The 15,035-nt window shown below is 36.8% G+C and overlaps 1 protein-coding gene across 1 annotated transcript in view; it reads right to left on the reverse strand.

The window, feature by feature from the left end:
• Nucleotides 1–645: 645 nt before the first annotated feature.
• The window catches only part of LOC137923725 (protein Fe65 homolog), a 61,596-nt gene continuing 47,206 nt past the window's right edge, over nt 646–15,035 (reverse strand). The window contains exons 5-13 of the mRNA XM_068766980.1: nt 14,530–14,747; nt 12,758–12,989; nt 11,939–12,134; nt 9,795–9,922; nt 6,199–6,392; nt 5,150–5,352; nt 3,036–3,212; nt 2,052–2,213; nt 646–1,712 (exon numbers count right to left, since the gene is read on the reverse strand). Coding sequence (XP_068623081.1) covers nt 2,067–2,213; nt 3,036–3,212; nt 5,150–5,352; nt 6,199–6,392; nt 9,795–9,922; nt 11,939–12,134; nt 12,758–12,989; nt 14,530–14,747 — 1,495 coding nt within the window. The 3' untranslated portion in view covers nt 646–1,712; nt 2,052–2,066. The remainder of the gene's footprint in view (nt 1,713–2,051; nt 2,214–3,035; nt 3,213–5,149; nt 5,353–6,198; nt 6,393–9,794; nt 9,923–11,938; nt 12,135–12,757; nt 12,990–14,529; nt 14,748–15,035) is intronic.

Genomic DNA, 15,035 nt, shown 5'->3' on the forward strand with positions numbered 1-15,035 from the left:
TCCCACCGAAAAGTATCCTAATCAAAATTTTCACCTCACCAAACTTAATTTAATTGCATTCATCGGAACAAGGTGTAAAACAAAAGCCTTTAATTTACATTACAAAACAGTGTAGTTCATTGTAGCACAATATACTTCAAAACAATACAGCATAGTTCAATTAAGTACAGTACGGTTCAATACAGTACAGTACAGTTCAATACAGTACGGTACAGTTCAATCCAGTACAGTACAGGTCAATACAGTACAGTTCAATACAGTACAGTTCAATACAGTACAGTACGGTTCAATACAGTACAGTACGGTTCAATACAGTACAGTACGGTTCAATACAGTACAGTACGGTTCAATACAGTACAGTACGGTTCAATACAGTACAGTACGGTTCAATACAGTACAGTACGGTTCAATACAGTACAGTTCAATACAGTACAGTACAGTTCAATACAGTACAGTACAGTTCAATACAGTACAGTACAGTTCAATACAGTACAGTACAGTTCAATACAGTACAGTACAGTTCCATACAATACAGTACAGAACAGTTCATTACAGTTATATTATAGTTCAATACATTACAATTTTCTTATGCAATCAATTGTTTCTTAAATACATTGAAATAGATAAATATTTGACGTTGTAACATAAAGTAGATGCCAGATTAATATGTAACACGATACAAACATAAAATGGCAGCTTGGCGAAAAATTTACAAATAAGTTTTCCCTCCATTTTTTATAGGTCATAATAGGTTTGTCTACACAATAAAGAGTACGTCTATCGACTAGTAATTAAAGGTAACTATCGTAAGAACATATATAAAATATATAATTAACATACTATTTGTCTTATATTAACCATTCCACTCGAACAATATTTATTACAATTAAAATAAACACAGTAACAAATAGCGTACATACCAGTGATTATTTACGCATTAATATTTAGTGTTCTTAAATAAGGAACGGATTTGATTTCCGAGATATTATGTTTATCTATACATTGGATGTATTTTATAATGAAATGGCGCAAGCGTTGAATAACATGTCACAGTAACAGCTGTAGATGTCGCTGTTATATTGCGAAAAATAAGTATATATATTCCATACATGGTCGATGAAAAGTTTATTTTACCAAAGCAACTTAAATTAAGTGCAATTGTGGAAACTTTATAACAAATTGTGCATAATATAGTGTAATATATTATTCATTTTGAAGTGCAAATTAAATTTTTCATCTTGCAACAGTAATGTTTTAAACAGCAAAATATTATTTAAAACAAATTTCATAGGCGCTGTTATTTTTAAATAACTAAATGATACAATAAATAAATTAATTCAAGTGACAATCTACGTTTAAAATGAGTAATGATTTTGTGCATTTGAAATTTTTAAACAAATAATTCTAGCTATTTGAAAATATTAAAATTATATATTTAATTAGTGTATAAATAAGAGTTAAATAATACATACGATTTGTTTGATCCAAATTAAAATGAGTGTGTTAGAATGCACAATTAATATAATTTATATATATACACATTTTAACGCCATCTTTTAAGTAGGACTCTAAACGCGTTGTGATGCGGCCGCGGCGACACCTAGCGGAGACGAGGTTGTTGTAAGTTAGTAAGGAGTGAGAAAGCGACGGGTCGTTGGGGCGGCGTGCGGCGGTGTAGGATGCTACACGTCCAGAGATCGCCCGGACTCATCCTGCGTTGAAATGTAACATAAAGTGAGTGTAGTTCAGACGAAGGTAAATAAAATAAAGTGGGTGTAGTTCAGCTAAAAGTAAATGTAATAGTAAGTGTAGTCAAGACAAGTCTTTGTAAAAATTTTGTAGAAATGTCAAATACATACTAGAGGTCTACTGGAACCAGCTAAATTTTAAAAGTGGTCTATGAGAAAAGTCTATAATCTCTTCTCTAGATCCAGACGTCCAGTTTTACGACGGGCCTATCAGGGAAGCGTCTTCTCGGAATATCTACCACGAAGGACTGATCTACTCTTTTTGGAAAGAACATACTAAGATGAAGAGGTAAAGGTGCGTACTATGCAGAGGTTCGCTCAGGACGCGCGGCGACCGGTGAGTGAGCCGACGAAGGACTTGAGGGCGGCGCCCAGCGAGGCCCGCCCCTCTCCGCCTGCGCCCGGCCCCGCGCACACCGCCCCCGCTGCGCCTCCGTGCGCGTCCAGGCACTTCTGGTAGCGCAGCTGCAATAAAGCGAATTAGGAATCAGTCACTCGATTCGTCCTTTCCGACATGGCGAAAGGTCTAGCATAGCGGACCTGTATCGAAACTACAAGATTGTAGTATGCCATTTCGTATGTATAAAATACGTACAGTACCCGGCGATAAATATTGCACATTGACTTTTGGAGAGAGACAATCTGCTAATTTCGGCATCGTAGAGCACTATCTCTGTCCCATACTACCTATGTGACGTTTTGTCAATCTTTGTATTTCGTGCGACAGAGATAACGGTCTACGAAACCGAAATTAGCCGATTGTCTCTTTCCAAAAGTCGATGTGCAATATTTATCGCCGGGTACTGTAGGTACGTATATAGACTCGATCGGACATTTCAGTTCGCAAACTTTTGGAAATATGAAGTCGCAGGAATAGCACTAGGATCGGCTCTAGAGTAGGTACTACACTAGCGTGGAAAACTAACTGTTGTCATCGGAATTAAAGTCAGTTCATGCATAGAAATAAACGTTACTGGAGATTCATCCGCCACTTTCTCCAGCGCTTACACTTTCCGAAGTGGTAATGATAGACTGGCACCCAGGGATAAGAATCCGTTTGAAGTTGCACTCGAAGCACGAGTAAAGACCGGAGGTCAAAGTGATTGTCAATCCTTTTTTCTTCAAATATTTCCAATAAATATATAATTTTTATCTTTATTTATTACAAGTTCATTTTTTTTTAAATAGTTTGGACTATCAAGAAACCTGACCCCTGGAATATACAGTGATTACGGTGTGACAGGGATACTGGTCGAAATGGAAGTATCTAAGGTAGGTGGTTGTCACCTTGCAGGCGGCCTCAATGGTCTTGCAGAGGGCGCCGGAGGAGGGCTCCGCGTGGAAGGCGTGCGCCACGAACTGCTGCTGGGCCGTGTGCACGATGAACGCGCAGCGCCTCACGTCGCGCCCGATGCCCAGGAACGACAGGTAGCGCACGCGGCACTCCACGATGGGGCTCGTCTCCTGTGGTACCAGGAATCATTTGTTAATTTATAAGGAGCGTCAGAATGCGGGCTGCGCAAGACCCATCATCTTGACTTTTGAAATTCACTTTAACCTTTTAGGCCTTGCGTAAAAGCCTTTCAGTAGGTTTAGGTTTTTAGTTGCTCGAAATGTGTGGAATTTGGTTTGTTAACTCATTTATATGAGTTGATATTATAATCATAAGTTGTCAAATTTAAAATTAAGAGCCGGTGGTAGCTTATCACTTGTTATGTTAAAATAATTGTCCATTCAAAAGTGCATGTACATCTCTGAATATATTGTTACAAAGCACGTGTTACAGAACCCTCTGAACAGTAAACACTGAACCCTAGGATCAAGAATACGCGTGATCTTGAAGCTATTTATAATTTTTTGTGTACGATTCTAGGAAATTCTAACCAATTACTATCTCGAATCTACTAGAACCTTATCTGCAGTATACATACATAGGTGTACTCCCCATGACGGCAGTTCCGTGTTGTTTTTCGAGTTATAAGATTAGTGAAGTGACTATTTGGTAAGTTATTTGGACAGTGATTTCTTGAGCGATTTGGAACGATTTCGACTAAGCGAAAGTAAATTTGTGTTAAAGTAGGGTGACCATCTGATTTGTGAATACAGAACTCCTTGTGAACCAGTGGTGTTTCATTTCGAGTCAGAACCTACAGTACGTAATAATATTTTGAATTGAGACAATTAAAGTCTTTGTTATTATATTAGGATACAAAAATAAAAATGGTGATTACTGAGGTGTATACTGGTGATAAAATTTTTAGTCCCTGACGTCACGCTTATTATCAAAAAGCAATGAAATATATAATACTATCGATTTCACAATGTTATTTATTTAATATTGATTAATATAATGTAATATGGTTTAATACCAAGTAAATATAAATTTATATATATTTCCATATTTAATACTAAACCTTCCGTCTCCATTCGTATTGTTAATGCCTAATATGTACTTTAAAAATCGGGTAAAACATAAAAAATATATATTTATACATGCAGTTCACTTTGTACTTGCCGCCTTTGCCAGTTTTACTTTTATCAATAAATAACTAGGTCTCCCCAGAAATTTATATAAGCTTGGTCGGAAGCGGTCTACATCAGTGGCGTAGCTATGGTATTTGGGGCCTGGGGCAGATTGGGGCTTGGTGCCCCCCCCCCCCCCCCCCACTAAAGAGTCTAAATTCTTTACTTATATATTTTTCACATTTTGGTACAGTTTTTTATTTTTTGCCCATAAAATAGTGAAAAATTCAAAGCTCAATTTTGTTTTTTTCTTTAAAATATTAAAAAAATCAAAATATTTTTTTTTCTTAAAGGGACATGATCCTCACCCTTTTTGTATAAAACAAAAATGTGTTTCCAGAATTTTTTGAACCCTTTATGAACCCATCTTTCTGGTTTATACATTCATGTCCTTAAATGTTGAACACATATATATCTTCTTGTACATCTCATGAACACAGATATGTGTTTTGTGATTTAGGGCCCTTTAAAAAAACACTTTATGTGTTTTTCGAATGAAAGGCTTAAACACTGTGTATATTATAATTTGTAACCGTTTACTTTTTTTTAATGTTCATATTATTTAACAACTTTTTTAGCACAAAAATAGTAAAATTCGATATTCTTTTTATGTTATTTACTATAAATTATGGTTTTCATTTTTCTTTTAACATTTCATTATTCATCATTCAAAAAAAAATCCAAAAAATTATTTTCAACTTTGGTGCCCCCCCTGCTTGTGGTGCCTGGTGCGGCCGCCCCGCTCGCCACCCCCTAGCTACGCCACTGGTCTACATCCATATATATATATATATATATATATATATATAAACGTACGTATCAACGTGTGAAAATAGAGTTGGATGTAGTACGTTGTGTGTTGACATGTTTGAACGTACCCCTTCCTCGGTGATGGTGATCATGGACGGAGCGACGGCCACGGCCACTGGGCGCCAGGCGCTGGGCGCGCGAGCAGCTGCGAGCCGTTCCAGCGCGTCGTTCAGCACATCCATACCCGTGGCCCGGGGTACTTCGGCGCTGCCCAGGTATCGTGCGCGAACTGTCTTCCGTGGTTCCTCCATTGGTGTGGGGAAAGACGCTCCTAGGAGACAAAGACTCTAACTAAGAACTAATATAATTAAAATTATTGTAACACAAAAAATAATCTATGATTGATGGGTGGGTCACCTTCATCATCAGTATAGTCAGATCCTAACCATAGAGCTTTCTGTGAATGGCCTTTAATATACCTCCTCTGAAACTTTTTTTTCTGTATATAATAATGTGATGACCACCTAAATATCTCACACAAAGGAAACCGTCAGGAACAAAGGACGAATTCAACTCAAACCCAGTAAAGCTTTTAATTCCAAAAGCCCACAGTGTCAATGGTAAAAATACCTCACCGATAGGTCTGGCTTGATATTGGTCATTTATCTAGGCTGAAGAGGATCGGGATCATCAGAGGTCCAGATCAGTCATAGTTCTAAGTTGATAAGTATGTGGTATTCATTCCAGAGCCGGTACGTCTTGCAGGTAATAACAACATGAAGTCCGAAATATAAGTGTGTGTATTCATTGAAGCTTCGCCACTATTTATGCCGTTGTAAAGAATTATATTTCTGTGGGATTCCCCTTTTCGATGCGCCGCTTACGATGACGTAATGTGCTTCTACAAGTATCTGGGTTGAGAAGTTTGCTTCCTGATAAAAATGAGTTAATGGTATCTATCTGAATTGAAAAGATTAAGGAGTGAGACTAATCTGGGTTAAGAAGATCATGGAAGGGCGTGTTTTTTGGTTTGGTGGAATCTTGTTAGTGAATGGTTGGAGTGTAGAAAAGAATCTGTGCTAAGAAGGGTATTGTTTAGACGATTCTGGAAAGAATGGTGGTTGTTTGAAGTTTGGTTGGTTGTAAATTTGTGTGGAGGGGGTGTTTTGGTGCTCACCGGAGAGCGGTCTGGGGCGGCGCGCGGCGGGCAGGTCGGTGGGGCGCGGCGGCGGCTGCAGCGAGCGCTCGATCATGATGCGCTTGCAGATGTCGCGCAGCGCGTTGGCGATGGCGCGTGCCGGCGCCTCGCAGCGGAACACGTGGCACATGTGGCGCCGCGTGGCCCGGTCGCGCGCCACGTACGCAAAGTCCCTGCAACACCACCTCACTTCCACAACACTGCTAAACGCACAACAATTTTACTTTAACGCCTATAACAACCTATCCACCACATATGTATACCACCGTCGATCTCACCAGTTGAAAGCGATAATAATTTACTTACAAATCTTAATTACTTTCGCTATATATTCTCGCATGAAAAACCACGCTTAGAAGCGACTTATTATCCAATAAATAATAATCGCCTAGGATTGCAGTGTACAGATTAGATTGGATCCCAAGCGGAATCACAACTGAACCTGCGTTTGCGCTGTGCAGAAGAATAAAAAACGATGGTGGATTGTGAGCATAGATATCTAACGACACCCATCATGACTAATGTTTAGCAGCCCATAACTTAGAAGACAAAGGTCAAAATGACTCCTAAGATAAAAAAAATCTATGGCAATTTATATGATTGACGTTCGAATAATTACGCAACAACAACAACCCTTTTCGTTTTGTATTTTTATCGCCTCAGAAGTTCCTTGCAAATCCAATCGAATGAAAATTTTGCTCAAAGATCGTCTCGTATGTTTGCCAGCGTAAAGATATCGGATATTATAAGCAATATTTTGAATTCATTAAATATTTTCATTGTTATTCCTCCAAACTATACTTGATATAGTAGTAGCCGAAGCAATATAACCCACAACGTAACATAGTGCCCCGTGAACTGTTGAGAAGATATACCTACAAAATGTTATTTAAAATATAAAACTGTACAGAAATTATAAAAATTATCACACGTGTAATAAAATTTGTATTAAAATGATGTGTGAAATAAGTAACAAAGCATTTGTGTAGAATTATTTTTAAAATAATCGTTCTATTTGAAGATAATTTGAAATTTTACAAGGCAGTAAATAATTGTGTATTTACATCGGCATTTATAGGTTATATGTCATTTAGAAATGATGCGTGAATGTGTGTGTGCGATCGCGTGCGTGCGTCTGTATGTATGTGTGTTTTAAATAGTGAATTCACGTATCTAAATATATAGATGATTTATAAATAAGATTCAAATGTCAAACTTGATTTATTTTGTGATCGTTGCATAATTTATACTCCTTTATACCGTAAAGGCGTGAGCAACTCATGGCCCGCTTTGAGTTTTTTTTATATTACATTCTCCTACTAATGTAATATTTGTCAAATCTTTTGTTCAAAATGTGAATAGAATGTTGAAACTTCAAAAAGGTTGGTACAAATATAAGTGTTACAAATGTAAGTGTTCCAATATATATATAACCACAATTTTTCTTATTTTATTATTAATATTTTTCTCCGAGTAAGGGTCACTAATGTATGCCTTTTTATTTGGTGATGGAAAAAAAGCTACGAACTGATCACTCATCATCACTAACACTTATGAAAATAATTAAATAGATAAGAATATTTTAAAGAAATCAGAACGAAATTTCACGATTATATTATTTTACTGATTATACTGCGAAATTCAAAACCATTGCCGTCCTGATATCTCTACTATACTATAGTGCTTCTTAATTTTGTCGTAGAACATTCTCCGTTGATTTTTCTTTCTTTATGGTACTTGACAATTAAATATGTTATATACATAGCAGAGGGTAATTCTAAGGATTTTTCTACAAGATCCAATCAAAATTGAGACGATACGTAAGACGTACGAAAGTATCCGATATAGCCCAACAAATTTGCAAATTGAAGTGGAAGGTCTCAAAGCAGGCAGAACAGATGACTAGTGCCTTAAGGTTTTTAAGAGGCTAGCAGACATAGGTTGTCTACGAGAAAAGTGGACAGACGACCTTGTTATTGTCGTCAGAAGATGAAAGCCTTCCTAGGTCATATAAATCAATGAGAGAGGCCTATATTAAGATAATATCGCCACTCCAACCGAATAAAAGAACAATAGCCGTTGTCATTTCTATCAAGTTTTTATATTTACAATCTACGAGTTTCAAATGCACTTTCGTCAATTTTTTACATAATTCTCTGGCTAAAAATGGCGGATATAGGCAAAGTTATCTTTTTATTTCTCTAAATAAACAATGTAAAGTACAAATAAGAACAAAAAGATTATTTATGTTCTTATATTTTCACTGCTTTATGTAGACAAAATTTTTTTAATATAACTAATATCTAGTTTTTCGTCTCTCCTGAAATGTTGCATTTTTGGACTTACATTTCATTCGGTGGCTGCGGTTGTATATCAAGTTTGACGTTTGAATCTTGTATTTTAATTAAGCATATAATACTGTGTATATATCAAAAAGTAAGTTGAAATTTTCGTTTAAAACATTAGGTAAGCTGGTAATTTTTTTTTCTAGGTTGGTAGGACTGTCTATAACATTTGCCGAGCGTCAAAAGTAGAAATATGAGTTGGATCAGCCCAGACCATTTTGAAAGATTTTTGTATCTCAAATGCGTCAAGTTTCGATTGGTAAATTTGCACAATTTTAATTAAAGGTAAAGTTTCTCAATCTTTTGGAAAAAAAACTGGACTGTATTCGTTCCGCAAGCATAGTATTTGCCCATTTTGGTTCCGTGCGATTCCTGGCTATCCAGAAAACTCAGATCAATGCATGGACGCCCTTTTGACACGACTCAGGAGATAAAATCCGAATTGAAGAATGTCCTGGAGGCTATACCAGAAAAAGACTATTCAGTATGTTTCGAGGACTGATAAAAGGGTTGGCAAAAGTATATTTTATCGTACGGAGATTACTTTGATGGGGATGAAATTGATTTGGATGAATAAATAAAGAAATTATATTTTATAAACAAATTGACCTCAGTTTTTTATCACAGCATCATAAGTAACTTGTAGTGTGCGATTATAAATTCAATTAATTTTCACTTGCAACAAGAATTCTATACGAAATTTAAAAACGACTAAGCATTTGCAATAATTGACGCCGCAATGTGTTCATGTGTAATTTTGATTTATTGAAAATAGATAATAAAAAGCCTTTTAAATATTATCGCGAATGTATTTTGGATATATCGATATCTACAATGAAACTATACTAATCTACAATGTCTACTGAAGTCTCCATACCTTTCGCTATCCCAAGAAAGCAAATGTGGAAAAATTTTGTTTTAGTTATGTTTGAATGTGGAATAGTTCAGAAGATATTTTTCGGTGTGAATATACATATCTGTCGATCATTACTTATTTCATTTTTCACTTAACAGTAAACTTATAAATAATTAAAAATATTAAATAAATATTTATGTAAAAAGAACTGAGACATCCAAATAAATTAAAAATAAAACATTAATTATCACTATAAAAATTAAATAATTAACATATTCAATCAAATGAACTATTCAACAATAAATATATGAAATGAAGAAGGAAAAATAATGTAAGGGATTTAAAATAAATTGTTATCCACGGTTTTCACTTACCGGCCATTGTCTCTGCCCACTCCCCACACGCGAATTGTGTGAATAGGCTGTGTGTGCAACGTATTCAGGCTTTCAGGGTCAATGAGCTTCAAAGCTCCGTCATCCAAGTCCATGAATAAGTCCTTGCCCTGAAAAATTTCCAAAATTTGCTTTTATATTTTGAAGAATTCGAAACTGGTTTTTGAAATATATTATCTACTAGCGGTAGCTCAGCGGTAGAGGAATGAAACTTGCGATAGAACATCCTTATATGTAATTCACACACATTTTGCTTTAATTTATAGAATCACCACAGCCTCCAAACAAGTTTTCAGAGGATGGCCAGCAGCGTCCTCTGCGTACCAAAACGCAACACTGCGATCAAAACTACTTGTCAAGTTTTTGCACCGCAATTGCATCTTGTCACCACCAATAAGATGACAAAAGGTCATCGAATAAAATGATATCTACATATTATACTTAAATGTAAATAAACTTAAATAAAATACCCTGAACTTTCGGATAAAATACGAAGATACTCTTTTCCCAAATGTAGGATCCGCGAACAGCGTATGGTATCCGAGGTAGGTTCCATATCTACTCAAATTGCCGAGTGGTCCACGCTGCTATCTCAAAGCACGCACACATTATACTTCTACACATACACGTGTAGAAATTATATCTTCGTGCAAACTTCATCGTGCAACTGGAGTATGACTCCACCCAGAAAAAAAAATTACAAGTTCATGGACCCTCTCCCCGTTCTGTGAACTTAATACCGATGAGGCTGTAAAAGCTCCCGGGGTAACGGATAAAACATCTACAAAAACATGGCATCCCAAATATATCCATCACATGCGTCCTTCGGGAGAATATGTCACGATATTTCTAGAAATTCGGCGAGATGGCAACCAACGACTAGCGGTATTTAAGGCAATCAGTAGAGTTAGGGGGAAAAGGTTCAGACCTTCGGAGAACAGGTTCACAAATTCGGAGACAGGAGCCACACCTTCCCAAAAAATGATCACAACATCGGAGAAAAGGATCACACTTTCAGAGAAAAGGTTCATACCTTCGGAAAATAGGTTCACACCTTTCTCCGTCAATAGAGTAGGTATCAATTAGTTAATAAAATACGTCAGGCGTCAAATTTGACGTAGATTTTTTTTAACTTACTACCTAGATGATTTCGAATCCGCAAACCCCGGGTCCGAATAAGCTATAAAAGCGAGAAAGGCTAACATCGTTCAGTATAATGGCCAGTGGGGCATTGCTCTAACGCGATTCGGAGCACTTAGTAAATCTAATATTAATATCACGTACTGTTACAAAGCACAAGTTACAGAATCCTCTAAACAATAAACACTGAACCCTAGGATCAAGAACACGCGTGACCTAAATTTTTTGTGTACGGTTCTCGGAAATTCTAACCGAGTACTATCTCGAACTTGCGAACCTTATCTATAGGATAAATGTTTCCCCTCATGACGACAGTGTTGTTTTTCGAGTTATAAGATTAAGATCTACGCTCAGTGATGCAAAGTGACTATATGGCAAGTTATTTGAACAGTGATTTCTTGAGCGATTTGGAAGCGTCGTTTGGACTAAGCGAAATTATACTCAGAGTTAAAAGTAGGGTGACCATCTGATTTGGGAATAAAAGACTCCCTGTGAACTAGTGATGAATCAATTCGAGTCAGAACCCACAGTACGCAACAGTACCAAGAATAATAATTAAAATTAAATTGTTCTGACTTTATAACAGTGTATGTGTATAGTAAACATGTAACATTTATCTGTTGTAAATAAATTTAACATGAATGATAGTCCACAATTACGAGATAAGAAGTGTAATAAGTAAGTAAATCAAAGAAAACTAAAAAAAGCAAATTGTACTATACTTGTGATCTTATGGTAATCATGGAGAAAGATCAGAGGCAACATTTGAAAGGTTTGATCAATCAAAATGAAAAAGAATTATAGAATTTGTGAAGGAAAAATTAACAAAAGTTTGAAAGAAAATGTGAAGTATGAAAGACGAAATGAAAAATAAAATACTTACTCTATGAATAATAAAATCCTTGCCTATGCTTACAGAGGTTAAACGTGAGACCCCAATGACATAAAATAAAGAAAGTGATGAGAATTGCGTATAGCATACGTACGTCTCCCCATCTGCCGACGTGGTCAAGCAGGTCATTCCTGCCGAGACTCAGGTCCACGATGCACTTGTTAACAGCGCGGCTGGACCGCTCTGGTGTCAGCTCGGCCTCCCCGATCTCCACCCAGCCCAGGGAGCGGACGAAGAAACGCACGGATCGCCCGCCTTCCATCTCGCCGCGAGCTGGGAAACTGCGGCGTCTGCAATAATTTGGTACGTCTTGTGAATGTTTTTGGAATTTAATGAAAATAATCCTTAAAGGAGTGAATGTACCTTAATCTGTTAGCAAATGCATTCATTCACACCTTTAGGATTTTGGAAGGCAACAGGTTTAATGTAAATGAAATGGATAGTACAAAGTCTGCACAGACATATAATAAACAATAATTAATTTTACTATGTAGTAATGCAAATTTTTCTTTATCATTGTCTGAAAATGACCTGTACATTCATCCTTACAAAGCTCTTAGACCTGTTTCTAATCACCCTATATAATAGTTCAATATATAATATTATAATTATTTATTAGTCTTTGCTATATATACCATGAACAGAACTGTTGGCCGTTGGAACCTCAAGGTTCTGGAATGGAAAAGAGACCGGCGGGCGAAGCGTTGTACATACAACCAAAAGTTGGATATATATACCTTATAAGGGTCATCAGGAAATAGATGCAAGCTGCTTCAAATAGCTTCTAATGGAAATCTATGGCAGAGGCTTATGTCCAGCCGTGGACGTCTTACGAGTAAAAAGTTTCTTCGTTTCGATCACCAGTGGAAGACATAATTATTTTTCAATTATTGTGTAAGAGAAGTGTACTAACTTGTAAGAGATTTCCTCCTTCCTCTTCCTCTCCTCCATGTCAACATGGTCGAGCGCACCGCTGGTAGTGCTCCGGACTACGGAAGTGGCCATCTCGTACTTCACATCGGACAGATTGGAGCAGTCGCGTACCATAGAGATTCTTGACTCCTTACCCTCCACCGGCGGCATCTTGGGCATTTCGCGCTGTATGGTGCCGCTCTTGATGTGCCAGTAGTATGGGCCATCGTTGTCTGGAAATTTAAATATTTTTTATATAACTCATTTGAGTTTTTTTTATATAGTTGTAATGGAATAGGCGTATGTCTTCCATCTCATCTGATGGAAAGTGTAGATGAAGACGAAGGTGGTACACGCCCATTCAAAAGAAACCTGTTCACTCTACTCTTAAAGGTTCCAGAGTTCAACTCATCAGGAAAAATAGAACCAGGCAGGTCCTTCCAAATCTTGGCGACCCTCACCAAAAACGAGCTGTCAAACCGTTTAGTTCGACTTTTGGGTATGTCAGCAACGTATAGATGAAACTTTTGCCTGTGCCTAATAGTGAATAGATTAGAATGTAGTGAACGTGATTAGAATGTTATGCATTTGTACAAGCTTCTACACGGACTAGGTATACTTTTATTTATTGATCGAAGTATTTGTGGTAAAACATTCTTACCGTGGAGTATTTTATGTAAATATAATAAATCAAAAATATTTCGACTAATATTACGTCTTCATTTTATAATGCTCTACTCATAGACTTTGTTGTGCATAGAATACATGTCCACTGGTGGATTAAGGTTCTGGAATAGAGATCATTGCCATCAGACAGATGATCTACAAACCATCGTTCAAAACCGCTGGATGTAGACAAGGCAGTGGATGTTCTACGGCTAAAATGATGATAATGATACTATATAGCATGTGATATTGTTCGGAGAAATATTACTGTGTTCCAAAAAGTAACCTTAATTGGTTTTTTCAAAAATGAAAATTATTTATTTATTGTTCCAAATTAATTTCAACCCCTTCAAAGTAATCCAGGTCCGATAAAACGGAATTTTGCCAACGCTTTTTATAATCCTTGAAGTCGGTGGTTGCGGAACGATATCAGTCGAATTTTTGACACAATTTTTCAAAAAATTGTGCGTTTTTGTCATCAACCGTGACCACGCGTTTTCTTCAAAATGGTTTGGGTTGAACTCCAATTGATATTCCAACTTTTAAACCAACCTAGGAAAAAATATTTACCTGCCTTACTAATGCCCGAGAGTTTAAACTTCACCTTACTTTTTTGATCAGAGAGTAAATTGCAATACATAATCATAATAACAATTTAGTTCTTACTAAAATAGCTGTTTAAGCGAAAATGTCCATCTTACCACAGATAGCATGACGCACATGAGCTTCGGGTGCAGGATGGACTTATTCCATCAACAAAACTCAAGAACACGACTCGGTACTCTACCAATGAGTCTTATTCGTGCCTGTTTTACCTAGAGAGCCATTACATATACGTTTTTATTCATTTAAAAATATTTCATTATGTTAAACTACATAATAACTGAACTTGTACTATATTTTGATTTCGTGTCATTATTTATTAATAATGTGTTTATATTTAAATAAATGCATAGATTTACTACTGGTTATATAGAATGTAGTCATGTCAAGTCTATAACTGGACTCCCTATGAAAATAGCTAGTCATAAAGATTTCGTTCAGAGTTTTTAAAATGGACAGGACCTTTCGTAATGAAGAAGAAAAAAAGTTGAAATATAAACATACCCTCATGTTTCTCCCAACCAGGAGGTAGCTGTGGCTCCTTCTTGGGCCTCAGTTTGACGGGAATGGCGTAGAGGTCGTCGTTGGGGCCCTCCGCGGAGTGCGGCACGGGGCCCGCATGGCTCTTCTCCGTGTCCTCCTGGTCCGCCCTCTCCTTTTCGGGAGGGGGCGATTCCTCCCCGCCATTCTGTTGGGGCGGCGTGATTAGGCCGCTTTTGTCGCTGTGAACAAATATAACTTTTACTAACGAACAAAGAATTGTTATGTACCAATCAATGCAATATTTCTGTAGAATTACATAAGTATTATACGTTACTGCGGATGTTTGATAACCATAAAAACTGTTTCCCATGCGAGCGACAATGTACTCGTAATCTGAACAATTCCGAGCTAATTGTAATTACTCATTACTTTTTTCCTAGATAAAGGCGAATACACATCGCACGAAAATCCACCATCATGTGTTTTCTTTATATTATTTAATAGACAAAATAAATATATTACTTAAG

The sequence above is a fragment of the Battus philenor genome, unplaced genomic scaffold, assembly GCF_028537555.1.
Source record: "Battus philenor isolate CCGP_79_NKW_IND1 unplaced genomic scaffold, ilBatPhil1.0.hap1 SCAF_22, whole genome shotgun sequence".
In the NCBI taxonomy this organism is placed as follows: Eukaryota; Metazoa; Arthropoda; class Insecta; order Lepidoptera; family Papilionidae; genus Battus; species Battus philenor.